General features: G+C 30.2%; 1 protein-coding gene across 1 annotated transcript; it reads left to right on the top strand.

Moving 5' to 3' along the window:
* Positions 1 to 31: 31 nt before the first annotated feature.
* On the top strand, positions 32 to 19,824 carry si:zfos-1056e6.1 (uncharacterized protein LOC107988029 homolog). Its single transcript, XM_062020816.1, has 9 exons — positions 32 to 183; positions 8,770 to 8,837; positions 8,925 to 8,972; positions 9,037 to 9,101; positions 10,310 to 10,347; positions 10,434 to 10,513; positions 10,621 to 10,683; positions 16,782 to 16,832; positions 19,445 to 19,824. The coding sequence occupies exons 1-9, from the start codon at positions 66 to 68 to the stop codon at positions 19,496 to 19,498; spliced, it is 585 nt and encodes a 194-aa protein (XP_061876800.1). The 5' UTR covers positions 32 to 65; the 3' UTR covers positions 19,499 to 19,824.
* The last annotated feature ends 1,109 nt before the right edge of the window (positions 19,825 to 20,933 follow it).

Here is a 20,933-nt window from a genome sequence, read left to right on the forward strand (position 1 = left end):
CTGGATTATCAGTTTTATTTTGAAAGTGCCACACCGGATGCAGCCCGTCCCAGCGTATCCGGTCCATGTCTGCCGAGTCAGTGTGGTGTCGTCCGGTCATTAAAAAGATGTCTAATGTCGCCTGTGAGCCAACAACGCGTGTCTCCAAGACTTGGCTCGCCCTCAAACGACTTGACAAGAACGGTGAGTTGTTTTCTTCTCGACTTTTCGAGCTTTACGACCGTGAAAAAAAAGTCGACACATTCACTCAAAACGGTTGTGCTGTGGGCGCGCGCGCCGGTATCCGTAGCAACCAAACCGAGTTTAAACGTCATATTTTTTAACTATAAAGTGTATTTATAGCCATAAATTTGACGTTTTTTTTGGTCTCAGGTTGTTTTTAAAAGTTGTTTTTCAGTATAAGTTGATTCGGGAAGCTTTTCTCCCAATCCAACAGCTGCCATTGACAATCAAGTGCCGCGATACAGGAGGGTTGGTATCGAGACGATACCAAGTCAATACTTGTTACAATGCAACTATAACGATGTTCCAATTTTATTACAGAAAATTGTATGAACAAAAGCAAAACATTTTATGCCCAAGGATTTATTGACTTAGTTTGTGAACATGTGAACTTTTTCTCCTCAAACTACAGCATTATTTTTATACGCTCGCAAATTTGTATTTTTCCAACATCGTGACTTTCTTGTAATTTCACGACCCTTTTCTTGTAACATTGCAACTGTAATAATAATAATAATAATACACATTGAGCAAACAACCTCAAAGTGCTACAGTGTATTGAAAATAATAATTAAAAAAAATAAAAACTAGAACAGCCTAATAGCTAGAACTAGTATGCATATATCTATAAAAAGGCTTTTTTTTTTTTTTTTTTTTAAAAGAAGGGTTTTTAAGCCTTTTTAAAAAGCATCCACAGTCTGTGGTGCCCTCAGGTGGTCAGGGAGAGCATTCCACAGACTGGGAGCTGCGGAGCAGAAAGCTGTAGCTTTTTTCTATTTTTTTAAAATTTTTTATAAAACACTGTAGTTATGCTTTTTAAAAAAAAAAATATCCCAACTATCATTTTTTCAAGTTCAAAAAAATTGCAGGAATTCCTACAAATGTGAATTTTTTTCAAACTCTTTTTTCTGTTGACTACTTCCACATTTTTGTCAACCCACTTCAATTGTTCCACTGTCAAAACATTCTTGTTAATCAGGACAAAAAAACAAAGTTTTTTTTTAAAACATTTTCCAAAAAATTCCCGCTTTCCTCGAAATTCCCATTATTTTTATACCGTTGCAAATTTGTATTTTTCCAATATCGTGACTTTCTTGTAATTTTACGACCTTTTTCTTGTAACATTGCAACTGTAGCTTTTTTGTAGTTTTTTTTATAAAACACTGCAAATGTATGCTTTTTAAAAAAAAAAATATCCCAACTATCATTTTTTCAAGTTCAAAAAAATTCCAGGAATTCCCAGAAATTTCCTTTTTTTTCAAACCCTTTTTTCTGTTGACTACTTCCACATTTTTGTCAACCCACTTCAATTGTTCCACTGTCAAAACATTCCTGTTAATCGGGACAAAAAAACAAAGTTGTTTTTTGAACAGGAAAAATTCCCGCTTTTCCTGGAATTCCTGAAAAACATTTCTCAATCAAAAATGTTACTACTTCAAGATTTCTCGACCGTTTTGAAAAGTTACAAACACCAACCATTTTAACTCATTCACAACATTCAAGTTTTTTTTTAACATTTTCCAAAAAATTCCCGCTTTCCTTGAAATTCCCATTATTTTCATAGGGTCGCAAATTTGTATTTTTCCAACATCGTGACTTTCTTGTAATTTCGCGACCTTTTTCCTGTAACATTGCAACTGTAATAATAATAATAATAATAATATATTTTATTTGTAAAAATCACTTTACATTGAGCAAACAACCTCAAAGTGCTACAGTGTACTGAAAAAAAATAAAAAGATAATAAAAACTAGAACCGCCTAATAGCTAGAACTAGTATGCATATATCTATAAGAAGGTTTTTTTTTTTTAAAAAAGAAGGGTTTTTAAGCCTTTATTATAAGCATCCACAGTCTGTGGTGCCCTCAGGTGGTCAGGGAGAGCATTCCACAGACTGGGAGCTGCGGAGCAGAAAGCTGTAGCTTTTTTCTAGTTTTTTTTAATTTTTATAAAACACTGTAGTTATGCTTTTTTTAAAAAAATATCCCAACTATCATTTTTTCAAGTTAAAAAAAATTCCAGGAATTCCCAGAAATTTCCATTTTTTTCAAACCCTTTTTTCCGTTGACTACTTCCACATTTGTCAACCCACTTCAATTGTTCCACTGTCAAAACATTCCTGTTAATCAGGACAAAAAAACAAAGTTTTTTTTTTTTTAACATTTTCCAAAAAATTCCCGCTTTCCTCGAAATTCCCATTATTTTTATACGGTCGCAAATTTGTATTTTTCCAACATCATGACTTTCTTGTAATTTTACGACCTTTTTCTTGTAACATTGCAACTGTAGCTTTTTTCTAGTTTTTTTTTATAAAACTGCAAATTTATGCTTTTAAAAAAAAAATATCCCAACTATAATTTTTTCAAGTTCAAAAAAATTCCAGGAATTCCCAGAAATTTAAATTTTTTCAAACCCTTTTTTCTGTTGACTACTTCCACATTTTTGTCAACCCACTTCAATTATTCTACTGTCAAAACATTCCTATTAATCAGGACAAAAAAACAATTTGTTTTTTGAACTGGAAAAATTCCCGCTTTTCCCGAAATTCCTGGAATTCCTTAATACCATTTTTCAATGAAAAATGTTACTACTTCAACATTTCTCGATAGTTTTGAAAAGTTCCAACACCAACCATTTCAACTCATTATCAACATTCAAGTTTTTTAACTTTTCCAAAAAATTCCCGCTTTACCCGAAATTCCTGGAATTCCTTAATACCATTTTTCAATTAAAAATGTTACTACTTCAACATTTCTCGACCGTTTTGAAAAGTTCCAACACCAACCATTTCAACTCATTCACAACATTCAAGTTTTTTAACATTTTCCAAAAAATTCCTGCTTTACCCGAAATTCCTGGAATTCCTTAATACCATTTTTCAATTAAAAATGTTACTACTTCAACATTTCTCGATCGTTTTGAAAAGTTCCAACACCAACCATTTCAACTCATTCACATCATTCAAGTTTTTTTACTTTTCCAAAAAATTCCCGCTTTACCCGAAATTCCTGGAATTCCTTAATACCATTTTTCAATTAAAAATGTTACTACTTCAACATTTCTCGATCGTTTTGAAAAGTTCCAACACCAACCATTTCAACTCATTCACAACATTCAAGTTTTTTAACTTTTCCAAAAAATTCCCGCTTTACCCGAAATTCCTGGAATTCCATAACACCATTTCTCAATTAAAAATGTTACTACTTCAACATTTCTCGACCCTTTTGAAAAGTTCCAACACCAACCATTTCAACTCATTCACAACATTCAAGTTTTTTAACATTTTCCCAAAAATTCCCTGCTTTCCTCGAAATTTCCATGAAATTCCCAATGAAATGAATGGGACATTCTTCATAGTTCCACAACTCCCACATTTTTCATCCGATTCAAACCGTTCCAACTTCAAAGCGTTCAGCCTATTCGGGAATCGCGGGCTTTCCCTGGACAAATGCCAAAAATTCCCAGATTTCCCAGAATTCCAGGTTTTCCGGGACATTTTTCCCATTCAAAATGAATTGGCCATTTTTCAAACTTTCACCATTTCCACACTTTTCAACCTATTCAAACCATTTCACCTCCACCATTCTGGAAATTCTAACTTCCCCTTTTCCAAGTTCAAAAAAATTCCAGGATTTTCCAGAATTCCTGGTTTTCCAAAGCCCTATTTCCACCCTTTTTTCTGGCGACTACTTCTTCCACATTTCTCAACACATTTCAACCGTTCCACAGTCAAAACATTCCTCTTAATCAGGACAAAAAACAAAGTTGTTTTTCGAACTGGAAAAATTCCCGGTTTTCCCGAAATTCCAGGAATTCCGTAATACCATTTCTCAGTTGAGCATGTTACTACTTCAAAATTTCTCGATTGATTTGAAAAATTCCAACACCAACCATTTCAACTCATTCAGACCATTAAAGTTTTTTTTTTTTTTAACATTTTCAAAAAATTCCAGCTTTTACCGAAATTCCCAATTTTTTCTGAAATTCCCATTGAAATCAAAGTCTTCAAAGTCCCACAACTTACACATTTTTCATCTGATTCAAACTCTTCCAACTTCTAAATATTCAGCCTGTTCAGGAATTTTGTGCTCTACTTTAACAATTAAAAAAAAAAAATTCCTGGATTTCCCATAATTCCTTCTTTTTTTTTGTTGCATTTTCCCCATTCAAAATGAATTGGCCATTTTTCAAACTTCCACATTCTTCAACCCATTCAAAACATTCCACCTTCAACACATTCCACCATTCTGAAAATGAAAACTACCCTTTTTCCAAGTTCATAAAATTGTCCTGATTTTCCCGAAATTCCCTAATACCATTTACTACTATAACATTTCTTGCCCCATTTAGACAATTCCAACACCAACCAATTCAGCTCCTTCAGGACGTTCATGCTCCTGATCATTTTTAAAAAATCCCGCTTTTCCCATAATTCCCAAATTTCCAGGAAGTTCCCATTTAAATTAATTGGCCATTTTTCAAACTTCCACAATTCCCACATTCTTCAACCCATTCAAGCCAGTCCACCTTCAACACATTCCACCATTCTGGAAATTCAAACTACCCTTTTTACATGTTCAAAAAAATTCCAGATTTTCCCGAAATTCCCCAATACCATTTACTACTTCAACATTTCTTGGCCGATTTAAACAATTCCAACACCAACCAATTCAGCTCCTTCAGGACGTTCATGCTTCTAATCGTTTTCAAAAAAATCCCGCTTTTCCCACAATTCCCAAATTTCCAGGAAGTTCCCATTTAAATTAATTGGCCATTTTTCAAACTTCCACAATTCCCACATTCTTCAACCCATTCAAACCAGTCCACCTTCAACACATTCCACCATTCTGAAAATTAGAACTACCCTTTTTCCAAGTTCAAAAAATTTCCAGATTTTCCTGAAATTCCCTAATACCATTTACTACTTCAACATTTCGTGCCCAATTTAAACAATTCCAACACCAACCAATTCAGCTCCTTCAGGAAGTTCATGCTTCTAATCGTTTTTAAAAAAATCCCGCTTTTCCCATAATTCCCAAATTTCCAGGAAGTTCCCATTTAAATTGATTGGCCATTTTTCAAACTTCCCCAATTCCCACATTCTTCAACCCATTCAAACCAGTCCACCTTTAACAAATTCCACCATTCCGAGAATGAAAACTACCCTTTTTGCAAGTTCAAAAAATTTCCAGATTTTCCCGAAATTCCCTAATACCATTTACTACTTCAACATTTCCTGCCCGATTTAAACAATTCCAACACCAATCAATTCATCTCCTTCAGGACGTTCATGCTCCTAATCATTTTCTAAAAATCCAGCTTTTCCCATAATTCCCAAATTTCCAGGAAGTTCCCATTTAAATTAATTGGCCATTTTTCAAACTTCCACAATTCCCACATTCTTCAACCCATTCCACCTACAACACATTCCACCATTCTGGAAATTCAAACTACCCTTTTCCCGAGTTAAATTCTTTCCAGATTTTCCCGAAATTTCCTAATACCATTTACTACTTCAACATTTCTTGCCCGATTTAAACAATTCCAACACCAACCAATTCAGCTCCTTCAGGACGTTCGTGCTCCTAATCATTTTTTTAAAGATCCCGCTTTTCCCATAATCCCCAAATTTCCAGGAAGTTCCCATTTAAATTAATTGGCCATTTTTCAAACTTCCACAATTCCCACATTCTTCAACCCATTCAAACCATTGCACCTTCAACACATTCCACCATTCTGGAAATTCAAACTACCCTTTTCCCGAGTTAAATTCTTTCCAGATTTTCCCGAAATTTCCTAATACCATTTACTACTTCAACATTTCTTGCCCGATTTAAACAATTCCAACACCAACCAATTCAGCTCCTTCAGGACGTTCGTGCTCCTAATCATTTTTTTAAAGATCCCGCTTTTCCCATAATCCCCAAATTTCCAGGAAGTTCCCATTTAAATTAATTGGCCATTTTTCAAACTTCCACAATTCCCACATTCTTCAACCCATTCAAACCATTGCACCTTCAACACATTCCACCATTCTGGAAATTCAAACTACCCTTTTCCCAAGTTAAATTCTTTCCAGATTTTCCCGAAATTTCCTAATACCATTTACTACTTCAACATTTCTTGCCCGATTTAAACAATTCTAACACCAACCAATTCAGCTCCTTCAGGACGTTCATGCTCCTAATCATTTTCAAAAAAATCCCGCTTTTCCCATAATTCCCAAATTTCCAGGAAGTTCCCATTTAAATTAATTGGCCATTTTTCAAACTTCCACAATTCCCACATTCTTCAACCCATTCAAACCAGTCCACCTTCAACACATTTCACCATTCTGAAAATGAAAACTACCCTTTTTCCAAGTTCAAAAAATTTCCAGATTTTCCCGAAATTCCCTAATACCATTTACTACTTCAACATTTCTTGCCCAATTTAAACAATTCCAACACCTACCAATTCAGCTCCTTCAGGACGTTCATGCTTCTAATCGTTTTCAAAAAAATCCAGCTTTTCCCATAATTCCCAAATTTCCAGGAAGTTCTCATTTAAATTAATTGGCCATTTTTCAAACTTCCCCAATTCCCACATTCTTCAACCCATTCAAACCAGTCCACCTTCAACACATTCCACCATTCTGAAAATGAGAACTACCCTTTTTCCAAGTTCAAAACATTTCCAGATTTTCCCGAAATTCCCTAATACCATTTACTACTTCAACATTTCTTGCCCGATTTAAACAATTCCAACACCAACCAATTCAGCTCCTTCAGGACGTTCATGCTCCTAATCATTTTTTTAAAGATCCCGCTTTTCCCATAATCCCCAAATTTCCAGGAAGTTCCCATTTAAATTAATTGGCCATTTTTCAAACTTCCCCAATTCCCACATTCTTCAACCCATTCAAACCATCCCACCTACAACACATTCCACCTTTCTGGAAATTCAAACTACCCTTTTTCCATGTTCAAAAAATTTCCAGATTTTCTCGAAATTCCCTAATACCATTTACTACTTCAACATTTCTTGCCCGATTTAAACAATTCCAACACCAACCAATTCAGCTCCTTCAGGACGTTCATGCTTCTAAACGTTTTCAAAAAAATCCTGCTTTTCCCATAATTCCCAAATTTCCAGGTAGTTCCCATTTAAATTAATTGGCCATTTTTCAAACTTCCCCAATTCCCACATTCTTCAACCCATTCAAACCAGTCCACCTTTAACAAATTCCACCATTCCGAAAATGAAAACTACCCTTTTTGCAAGTTCAAAACATTTCCAGATTTTCCCGAAATTCCCTAATACCATTTACTACTTCAACATTTCGTGCCCGATTTAAACAATTCCAACACCAACCAATTCAGCTCCTTCAGGACGTTTGTGCTCCTAATCATTTTTTTTAAAATCCCGCTTTTCCCATAATTCCCAAATTTCCAGGAAGTTCCCATTTAAATGAATTGGCCATTTTTCAAACTTCCCCAATTCCCACATTCTTCAACCCATTCAAACCAGTCCACCTTCAACACATTTCACCATTCTGAAAATGAAAACTACCCTTTTTCCAAGTTCAAAAAATTTCCAGATTTTCCCGAAATTCCCCAATACCATTTACTACTTCAACATTTCTTGCCCGATTTAAACAATTCCAACACCAACCAATTCAGCTCCTTCAGGACGTTCATGCTTCTAATCGTTTTTAAAAAAAATCCCGCTTTTCCCACAATTCCCAAATTTCCAGGAAGTTCCCATTTAAATTAATTGGCCATTTTTCAAACTTCCACAATTCCCACATTCTTCAACCCATTCAAACCACCCCACCTACAACACATTCCACCATTCTGGAAATTCAAACTACCCTTTTCCCAAGTAAATTTTTTTCCCAGATTTTCCCGAAATTCCCTAAGACCATTTACTACTTCAACATTTCTTGCCCGATTTAAACAATTCCAACACCAACCATTTCAGCTCCTTCAGGACGTTTGTGCTCCTAATAATTTTTTTAAAAATCCCGCTTTTCCCATAATTCCCAAATTTCCAGGAAGTTCCCATTTAAATTAATTGGCCATTTTTCAAACTTCCCCAATTCCCACATTCTTCAACCCATTCAAACCAGTCCACCTTTAACAAATTCCACCATTCCGAAAATGAGAACTACCCTTTTTCCAAGTTCAAAACATTTCCAGATTTTCCCGAAATTCCCTAATACCATTTACTACTTCAACATTTCGTGCCCGATTTAAACAATTCCAACACCAACCCATTCAGCTCCTCCAGGACGTTCATGCTCCTAATCATTTTCAAAAAAATCCTGCTTTTCCCATAATTCCCAAATTTCCAGGAAGTTCCCACTGAAATGAATGGGACATTTTTCCAAGTTGCACAATTCCCACATTTATCAAGCTATTCAAAGCATTCCAACATTGAAACTGTTCTTACATTCCTACTACTTTCTGTCAGCATTTCCGTTCAACTTCAGCATTGGAGCATTCACATGCAATTCCTTCAGCAATTGCCTCTTCTAGTTATTATTATTATTATGGTGTGTCGCAGATGACAGAGTGGTGGCTCTTCGTGAGGTGTCCATCCCTCTAGCAGCCGACGCGTCGGCCGTCATGCAGGTAAGTGGTCAGCGCGTTGATTACCATGTTGTCATGGCAACACGTTTGGGCCCAGTCTTTGTCTAGTGACCTTTTATTTCCTTTCAGATGCTCGCCGCCTCCTTTGGCCTGTGCTCCTCGGACGTGGTGTTCAAGGTAGCGCACACACAAAGTGCAACAAGCGCGTCGGAACAATTCTGTGTCTTGTTTGTTTGTTTAGATCAGAAACCAGCGCGGGAGTTTGATCCCTCTGAACTGCTCCATCCCTGCAAACAGCAAGCACACGTATGCATTGATTTATTCATTGCAATGTTTTATTATCTCATAAAAGAAAATGTCAGTACAACCATTGTAATGTTTTCAGGTAATTGTGTGAACGCTCCAAAACATTCACACATATAGTTTTCTACACCAAAATGTATCTATTTATTATTATTATTATTATTATTATTCTCCAGATTTTGGCTCTAACTTCCACATTTGTCATCTCCTTCAAACCATTACAACTTCAAATTGTTCAGCCTATTAATAATATTTAAAACAAGTCATATTATGATACGAAAATAGAGTAGTCTTTTTTCAGAGTAAAGTTACCAATCAAAATTAATATATTTATTATTATTATTGTTATTATTTTTTTTATTATTGTTCCACTTCTTATTCCGTAAAAGTTTGCCGGAACCGTTCTAGTATAAAAATGTACGGGTCGACCGGCTTTCTGAAAAAACAAAAACAAATCCCAGATTACCCAGAATTCCCGGTTTTCCGGGACATTAAGCCCATTAAAAAGGAGTTTTCAAACATGCGTAACTTCCATATTTCTCACCCGAATCCACAAACTCCACTCACCTTCGACAATCAAACTACCATTTTCCAAATACAATTTACTGTGCCAAAAAAACCTAACATTTGTTTTATTTATTATATTTATTAAGTAGTTTTAGTTTTGTTTTTCTAAATATAAAGTCAATGAAATTATTTTTAAAATTAGAAATCATTTAGCCACAGGATTTTATAAAAAAAAAAATATATATATATTTTTTATAGATTTTGTTACCAAATTTAATTATTACATTTTTTTTTTTAAATTAAGTAGTTTTAGTTTATTTTTTTGTAAATATAAAGTAAATGAAATAATTTTTAAAATTAGAAATCATTTAGCCACAGGATTTTATTTAAAAAAAAATCATACTTTTTTAAAATTTTTTTATAGATTGTGTTACCAAATTTAATTATTAAATCATTATTATTATTTTTGATTTAAATAATTTTTATTTAATTTAATTAATGTGGACCGCTGACACCATCTGCTCTCTAGTGGCTATTTCTATAACTGCAGCTTTTTTTATTAAGACCACCACTGCTGTTTAGAGCATAAAACACACCAAACGTGTATATAATATATATATAATAATATAATATATAATGCATATATAATATATAACTAAGACTAGGGTTTAGTGTATATAATATATGTTTGTTCCTCCTTACAGGCCTTATTTGCTTGAAGTAGCCAAGATCTTCCAGCATGGTAAGATGATTTATTTACACACTAAATATCCCTTCATTCATTAAAAATGAGGATGAATATGTTTTTTGCGATTGTTTGGTTCCTAGTGCGTCCGACCCCTAAAAGCCTCCCCATGACCGTGATCAACAAAAGCATGAAGACGAGGCTGCACACCATTGACAAGCGGGTATACAGTAAATAATATCTCGATTTTTGACAGTGTATTTATTGATAATTCCAACTTTTACAGCCCTCTGCCATATTTATTTCAAAAATGGTGTGTTTTTACTGCAGATTCAGAGACTGGAAGAGCTTCTGCCCCAGATAAAACTCAGACGCAATGAGAAACTCAGCCAGGTAAACCGCTAAAAATGTCTGACGGTTTGCCACAAAACATTAATACCTTTTGTCCTGATACAATGCTTAGCTCACTTCCTGAATTTCTCACACAGATGCAACAGGAAATGGCAAAATAAGAGTTTGTAGGCTTTAAAGTTGTGCTTTGTGTGGCCCTAAACAAGATTCTATTCCTTGCCCCAATTTGGTCTGTATTTATGTTATTCACATGTGAATAATGCTGTATAATAGACTGTATTTATATTATTCACATGTGAATAATGCTGTATAATAGACTGTATTTATATTATTCACATGATGCTGTGTAATAGACTTTATTTATGTTATTCACATGTGAATAATGCTGTATAATAGACTCTATTTATATTATTCATATAATATACTGTATTTATATTATTCACATGTGAATAATGCTGTATAATAGACTGTATTTATGTTATTCACATGTGAATAAATGCTGTATAATAGACTGTATTTATATTATTCACATGATGCTGTATAATAGACTTTATTTATGTGATTCACCTGTGAATAATGCTGTATAATAGACTCTATTTATATTATTCATATAATATACTGTATTTATATTATTCACATGTGAATAATGCTGTATAATAGACTGTATTTATATTATTCACATGTGAATAATGCTGTATAATTGACTGCATTTATATTATTCACATGTGAATAATGCTGTATAATAGACTTTATTTATGTTATTCACATGTGAATAATGCTGTATAATAGACTGTATTTATATTATTCACATGTGAATAATGCTGTATAATAGACTCTATTTATATTAATCACATGTGAATAATGCTGTATAATGGACTCTATTTATATTAATCACATGTGAATAATGCTGTATAATAGACTTTATTTATGTTATTCACATGTGAATAAATTCTGTATAATAGACTGTATTTATATTATTCACATGTGAATAATGCTGTATAATAGACTGTATTTATATTATTCACATGTGAATAATGCTGTATAATTGACTGCATTTATATTATTCACATGTGAATAATGCTGTATAATAGACTTTATTTATGTTATTCACATGTGAATAATGCTGTATAATAGACTGCATTTATATTATTCACATGTGAATAATGCTGTATAATAGACTTTATTTATATTATTCACATGTGAATAATGCTGTATAATAGACTCTATTTATATTAATCACATGTGAATAATGCTGTATAATGGACTCTATTTATATTAATCACATGTGAATAATGCTGTATAATAGACTTTATTTATGTTATTCACATGTGAATAAATTCTGTATAATAGACTGTATTTATATTATTCACATGTGAATAATGCTGTATAATAGACTGTATTTATATTATTCACATGTGAATAATGCTGTATAATAGAGTGTATTTATGTTGTTCACATGTGAATAAATGCTGTATAATAGACTGTATTTATATTATTCACATGATGCTGTATAACAGACTTTATTTATGTTATTCACATGTGAATAATGCTGTATAATAGACTGTATTTATGTTATTCACATGTGAATAATGCTGTATAATAGACTGTATTTATATTATTCACATGTGAATAATGCTGTACAATAGACTGTATTTATATTATTCACATGTGAATAATGCTGTATAATAGACTGTATTTATATTATTCACATGTGAATAATGCTGTATAATATACTTTATTTATGTTATTCACATGTGAATAATGCTGTATAATAGACTGTATTTATATTATTCACATGTGAATAATGCTGTATAATAGACTCTATTTATATTATTCACATGTGAATAATGCTTTATAATAGACTGTATTTATGTTATTCACATGTGAATAATGCTGTATAATAGACTCTATTTATATTAATCACATGTGAATAATGCTGTATAATAGACTCTATTTATATTAATCACATGTGAATAATGCTGTATAATAGACTGTATTTATGTTATTCACATGTGAATAATGCTGTATAATAGACTGTATTTATGTTATTCACATGTGAATAATGCTGTATAATAGACTGTATTTATGTTATTCACATGTGAATAATGCTGTATAATAGACTGTATTTATGTTATTCACATGTGAATAATGCTGTATAATAGACTGTATTTATGTTATTCACATGTGAATAATGCTGTATAATAGACTGTATTTATGTTATTCACATGTGAATAATGCTGTATAATACACTTTATTTATGTTATTCACATGTGAATAATGCTGTATAATAGACTGTATTTATATTATTCACATGTGAATAATGCTGTATAATAGACTGTATTTATGTTATTCACATGTGAATAATGCTGTATAATACACTTTATTTATGTTATTCACATGTGAATAATGCTGTATAATAGACTGTATTTATATTATTCACATGTGAATAATGCTGTATAATTGACTGCATTTATATTATTCACATGTGAATAATGCTGTATAATAGACTTTATTTATGTTATTCACATGTGAATAATGCTGTATAATAGACTGCATTTATATTATTCACATGTGAATAATGCTGTATAATAGACTTTATTTATATTATTCACATGTGAATAATGCTGTATAATAGACTCTATTTATATTAATCACATGTGAATAATGCTGTATAATGGACTCTATTTATATTAATCACATGTGAATAATGCTGTATAATAGACTTTATTTATGTTATTCACATGTGAATAAATTCTGTATAATAGACTGTATTTATATTATTCACATGTGAATAATGCTGTATAATAGACTGTATTTATATTATTCACATGTGAATAATGCTGTATAATAGAGTGTATTTATGTTGTTCACATGTGAATAAATGCTGTATAATAGACTGTATTTATATTATTCACATGATGCTGTATAACAGACTTTATTTATGTTATTCACATGTGAATAATGCTGTATAATAGACTGTATTTATGTTATTCACATGTGAATAATGCTGTATAATAGACTGTATTTATATTATTCACATGTGAATAATGCTGTACAATAGACTGTATTTATATTATTCACATGTGAATAATGCTGTATAATAGACTGTATTTATATTATTCACATGTGAATAATGCTGTATAATATACTTTATTTATGTTATTCACATGTGAATAATGCTGTATAATAGACTGTATTTATATTATTCACATGTGAATAATGCTGTATAATAGACTCTATTTATATTATTCACATGTGAATAATGCTTTATAATAGACTGTATTTATGTTATTCACATGTGAATAATGCTGTATAATAGACTCTATTTATATTAATCACATGTGAATAATGCTGTATAATAGACTCTATTTATATTAATCACATGTGAATAATGCTGTATAATAGACTGTATTTATGTTATTCACATGTGAATAATGCTGTATAATAGACTGTATTTATGTTATTCACATGTGAATAATGCTGTATAATAGACTGTATTTATGTTATTCACATGTGAATAATGCTGTATAATAGACTGTATTTATGTTATTCACATGTGAATAATGCTGTATAATAGACTGTATTTATGTTATTCACATGTGAATAATGCTGTATAATAGACTGTATTTATGTTATTCACATGTGAATAATGCTGTATAATACACTTTATTTATGTTATTCACATGTGAATAATGCTGTATAATAGACTGTATTTATATTATTCACATGTGAATAATGCTGTATAATAGACTGTATTTATGTTATTCACATGTGAATAATGCTGTATAATACACTTTATTTATGTTATTCACATGTGAATAATGCTGTATAATAGACTATTTATATTATTCACATGTGAATAATGCTGTATAATAGACTCTATTTATATTATTCATACAATAGACTGTATTTATGTTATTCACATGTGAATAATGCTGTATAATACACTTTATTTATGTTATTCACATGTGAATAATGCTGTATAATAGACTGTATTTATATTATTCACATGTGAATAATGCTGTATAATAGACTGTATTTATATTATTCACATGTGAATAATGCTGTATAATAGACTGTATTTATATTATTCATATAAAACACTGTATTTATATCATTCACATGTGAATAATGCTGTATAATAGACTGTATTTATACTATTCACATGTGAATAATGCTGTATAATAGACTGTATTTATATTATTCACATGTGAATAATGCTGTATAATAGACTGTATTTATATTATTCACATGTGAATAATGCTGTATAATAGACTGTATTTATATTATTCACATGTGAATAATGCTGTATAGTATACTTTATGTTATTCACATGTGAATAATGCTGTATAATAGACTGTATTTATATTATTCACATGTGAATAATGCTGTATAATAGACTGTATTTATATTATTCACATGCGAATAATGCTGTATAATAGACTGTATTTATGTTATTCACATGTGAATAATGCTGTATAATAGACTGTATTTATATTATTCACTTGTGAATAATGCTGTATAATAGACTGTATTTATATTATTCACATGTGAATAATGCTGTATAATAGACTGTATTTGTTATTCACATGTGAATAATGCTGTATAATAGACTGTATTTATATTATTCACATGTGAATAATGCTGTATAATAGACTGTATTTATATTATTCACATGTGAATAATGCTGTATAATAGACTCTATTTATATTAATCACATGTGAATAATGCTGTATAATAGACTGCATTTATATTATTCACATGTGAATAATGCTGTATAAAAGACTGTATTTATGTTATTCACATGTGAATAATGCTGTATAATAGACTGTATTTATGTTATTCACATGTGAATAATGCTGTATAATAGACTGTATTTATGTTATTCACATGTGAATAATGCTGTATAATATACTTTATTTATGTTATTCACATGTGAATAATGCTGTATAATAGACTGTATTTATGTTATTCACATGTGAATAATGCTGTATAATAGACTGTATTTATATTATTCACATGTGAATAAGGATGAGGTGGCGACTTGTCCAGGGTGTACCCCGCCTTCCGCCCGATTGTAGCTGAGATAGGTTCCAGCACCCCCCGCAACCCCATAAGGGATAAGCGGTAGAAAATGGATGGATGGACATGTGAATAATGCTGTATAATGGACTTTATTTATGTTATTCACATGTGAATAATGCTATATAATAGACTGTATTTATGTTATTCACATGTGAATAATGCTGTATAATATACTTTATTTATGTTATTCACATGTGAATAATGCTGTATAATAGACTGTATTTATATTATTCACATGTGAATAATACTGTATAATATACTTTATTTATGTTATTCACATGTGAATAATGCTGTATAATAGACTGTATTTATGTTATTCACATGTGAATAATGCTGTATAATAGACTGTATTTATATTATTCACATGTGAATAATGCTGTATAATAGACTGTATTTATGTTATTCACATGTGAATAATGCTGTATAATAGACTATATTTACTGTATATTATTCACATGTAAAAAATACCTTAGTGTTTTTTGTCTATTGTAAGCGAACTATGGTGCTGAATTCCCCCCAGGGATCAGTAAAGTACTTTCTATTCTATTCTATTATTATTATTATTATTATCATTATTATTATTATTATTATTATTATTATTATTATTAGACACCCCACTCGAAACCTTACGTCACTGCCCCACACACACTCAGAATGTACTAAAAATGATTTATAGACTTCATTTTTCATTTTTCAACCGATTCCTACACCAACCCATTCATATCATCGAGGACAATCATGCTCGTATCAATATTTTCAAAAAAATCATATTTTTTTTAAATGAAATTTCCAGTAAATTCCCATTTAAATGAATGGACATGAGTACTACAATGCCCTAAATTCTCAAAATGTTTTGTATTTTTTAAACCCGATTCTGACCTGTTATAATTATGCATCTACTGGGGTTAAGTCTTTCAAAGCTACTGACGCTTCTGTTTCGAACATTAATCAAGGTTCTTTGAATGCACCACGGTTATGTTCTATGATATACGTTGCCTGTATTTAGTATTTTACAGCATATTTGTTCATACTATGCAATCACACTTTGCTCTCAGGAGATTGAATGTCTGAACCAGAAGCTGATGTTTCTTCATAAGAGAATGCAGGTGAGTAACGTCCGACACCAAGTACAACAACACACATTTAAAGTCGGGGATCGAGCTAACGCTACGGCTAATGTGAGCCCACCTTTTCATTTGGAGGTACTTATATGACCCAATCCAAACAACCTTCCCTAGTCATGGCGCAGGAAAAAAAACATACCTGGTGTTTCGACTGGTGTTAAAAGGTCACCACCATGTGGACAAATGAGTAACACAGGTTTAAAGGTGCTTTTTTTTGGGAATGTGTGCACTCCATGCACTTTCATGACCCAATCCAAACAACCTTCTCTAGTCATGGCGCGGAGAAAAAAATAATAATCCAACCAACATAAAATGTCAACACACACGGTCCCACAAAACACAACCTGCTCACTGAAACTTTTGGATATTATAAAAAAAAATGTCCAATCAGCATAAAAATGTGAAATTACACCCATTTGAATCTATGGCAAGGCATGATGGGAAAAAAATACAAAACACTCTCTCCACAGTTATCCATGTTTGACTTAACAAGTCTTAGTATTCAATTATAATCATTATTAATTATATATCCATTTTATTTAAAAAAAATATGTACATATATGTATAGGTTATACACACACACACATATATATATATGTGTGTGTATATATATATATATATATATATATATATATATATATATATATATATATATATATATATATATATATATATATATATGCATATATATATATATATATATATATATATATATATATATATATATATATATATATATATATATATATATATATATATATGCATATATATATATATGCATATATATATATATATATATGCATATATATATATGCATATATATATACATATCCGAAGGGAATAAGCGGTAGAAAATGGATGGATGGATATATATATATATATATATATATATATATATATATATATATATATATATATATATATATCCGAAGGGAATAAGCGGTAGAAAATGGATATATATATATATATATATATATATATATATATATATATATATATATATATATATATATATATATATATATATATATATATATATATATATATATATATGCATATGTATATATATATATATATATATATATATATATATATATATGCATATGTATATATATATATGCATATGTATATATATGCATATGTATATATATATGCATATATATATATATATATGCATATATATATATGCATATATATATATATATATATGCATATATATATGCATATATACATATATATATATGCATATATATGTATATATATATATGCATTTATATGTATATATATATGCATATATATATGTATATATATATATATATGCATATATATATGCATATATATACATATATATGTATATATATGCATATATGCATATATATGCATATATATGCATATATATGCATATATATACATATATATGCATATATATGTATATATGCATATATATATGTATATATGCATATATATATGTGTATATATATATATATTTATATATATATATATATATATATATATATATATATATATACAGTATATGAATATATATATGTGTATATATATATGTGTATGTTTATATATATATATATATATGTATGTATATATATATATATGTGTATGTGTATATATATATGTATGTATATATATATATATATACAGTATATATGTGTATGTGTATATATATATATATATATATATATATATATATATGTATGTATATATATATGTGTATAATATGTATGTGTATGTAAATGTATATATGTATGTATATATATATATATATATATATATATATATATATATATATATATATATATATATATATATATATATATATATATATATATATATATATATATATATATATATATATATATATATATATATATATATATATATATATGGCCCACTCAAATACTAACAGTTAATGAGTAATCCTACTATTGATTTTATTGGTATTGAATAATTATATCTAACCTACTAATAGTCTAAATTATATAACAAACCTTGTCAAATGATATGAAAGAAGTGTTAATAACAAGGATTATTTTTAAGGCTTAGGTCAGGCTGATTACAAAAATAAATACTCATCAATATACTGCAGAAAAAGGGACTGATGAAATAAATTAATTTGTATATAATTATGCAGCGTTAAAATATTTCTTGTACTAACTTAATAATACAAAAATGTATAAAATAAACATAGAAATAGATGTATACATAAATAGATAAATATGTATAAAAATACCGAAATATTTAATGTATGTTTCTTAAATAAACTGTCAATAAAATTGAAGTGCAAATGGAAATACAGCTTCACCACTTTGGTCATATTTTTTGCACTTAAACTTCACCATGACTTTAGCTCCAGACTTCTTCTGTTTGCTTGATATTGTCATTACTGCCACAAGTGGTGGGAAAGTGTACTACAACTGAAGAAACATTGGCTCAGTCTATCTATATCCAACACTTATTCATATAGTATACACTTTTTCTTCACTCTTCTTTGTATTCATGTGTTCATCAATCAATCCAATATTATTTGTATAGCCCTTGACGTGCACTGACAGCATGCAACCATCACTGCTGTGGTGCAGGTGGCGGACTCGCACACGTGGAAAGGAACGCTAACCCGAGCGCCGCTGTGGTAAACCTTCAATCACGCTGAGGACTTTCACCAAAGTGGATTTAAGGGCTGTGAACCAGGAACACTAAAACCACCACAAACGTACCTCAAATGTTTTTAAGGTCAACTTAAGACAAGTGTCGATAATTGTGTGTTCTGGACTTTGGATTAGTCGCCAAGTAGGAGCAGCGTGGCTAACCATGTTGCATTTTTCATCTTTTTCAAAATAAAACTTTATCCTTTTGAGTTGCATTGTAAAAATAAATATAAAAGTAGGATATTTGTTGACCAGAACTCCCAGGGTAGGGGTCGGCAACCCAAAATGGACCAAAAATAAAATTTAAAAAAATCTGTCTGGAGCTGCAAAAAATTAAATGTCTTATATAAGTGTTATAATGAAGGCAACACATGATGTAAGTGTCTATATTAGCCTACTATCAAAATTGCTTTAAAAGTCCTATATAAGTGTTATAATGAAGGCAACACATGATGTAAGTGTCTATATTAGCCTACTATCAAAATGACTTTAAAAGTCCTATATAAGTGTTATAATGAAGGCAACACATGATGTAAGTGTCTATATTAGCCTACTATCAAAATTGCTTTAAAAGTCCTATATAAGTGTTATAATGAAGGCAACACATGATGTAAGTGTCTATATTAGCCTACTATCAAAATGACTTTAAAAGTCCTATATAAGTGTTATAATGAAGGCAACACATGATGTAAGTGTCTATATTAGCCTACTATCAAAATTGCTTTAAAAGTCCTATAGAAGTGTTATAATGAAGGCAACACATGATGTAAGTGTCTATATTAGCCTACTATCATAATGACTTTAAAAGTCTTATATAAGTGTTATAATGAAGGCAACACATGATGTAAGTGTCTATATTAGCCTACTATCAAAATGACTTTAAAAGTCTTATATCAGTGTTATAATGAAGGCAACACATGATGTAAGTGTCTATATTAGCCTACTATCAAAATGACTTTAAAAGTCTTATATCAGTGTTATAATGAAGGCAACACATGATGTAAGTGTCTATATTAGCCTACTATCAAAATTACTTTAAAAGTCTTATACAAGTTTTATAATGAAGGCAACACATGATGTAAGTGTCTATATTAGCCTACTATCAAAATGACTTTAAAAGTCTTATATAAGTGTTATAATGAAGGCAGCACATGATGTAAGTGTCTATATTAGCCTACTATCAAAATGACTTTAAAAGTCTTATATCAGTGTTATAATGAAGGCAACACATGATGTAAGTGTCTATATTAGCCTACTATCAAAATGACTTTAAAAGTCTTATATCAGTGTTATAATGAAGGCAACACATGATGTAAGTGTCTATATTAGCCTACTATCAAAATTACTTTAAAAGTCTTATACAAGTTTTATAATGAAGGCAACACATGATGTAAGTGTCTATATTAGCCTACTATCAAAATGA

This window comes from Entelurus aequoreus, linkage group LG02, assembly GCF_033978785.1.
Source record: "Entelurus aequoreus isolate RoL-2023_Sb linkage group LG02, RoL_Eaeq_v1.1, whole genome shotgun sequence".
Classification (NCBI taxonomy): Eukaryota; Metazoa; Chordata; class Actinopteri; order Syngnathiformes; family Syngnathidae; genus Entelurus; species Entelurus aequoreus.

Coding starts and splice junctions, on each gene's coding strand:
- si:zfos-1056e6.1 (XM_062020816.1), top strand. CDS start 66: ATGTCTGCCGAGTCAGTGTGGTGTCGTCCGGTCATTAAAAAGATGTCT. Junction 9,102..10,309: donor CCTGCAAACAGCAAGCACAC/GTATGCATTGAT, acceptor TCCTCCTTACAG/GCCTTATTTGCTTGAAGTAG. Junction 10,684..16,781: donor GCAATGAGAAACTCAGCCAG/GTAAACCGCTAA, acceptor CTTTGCTCTCAG/GAGATTGAATGTCTGAACCA.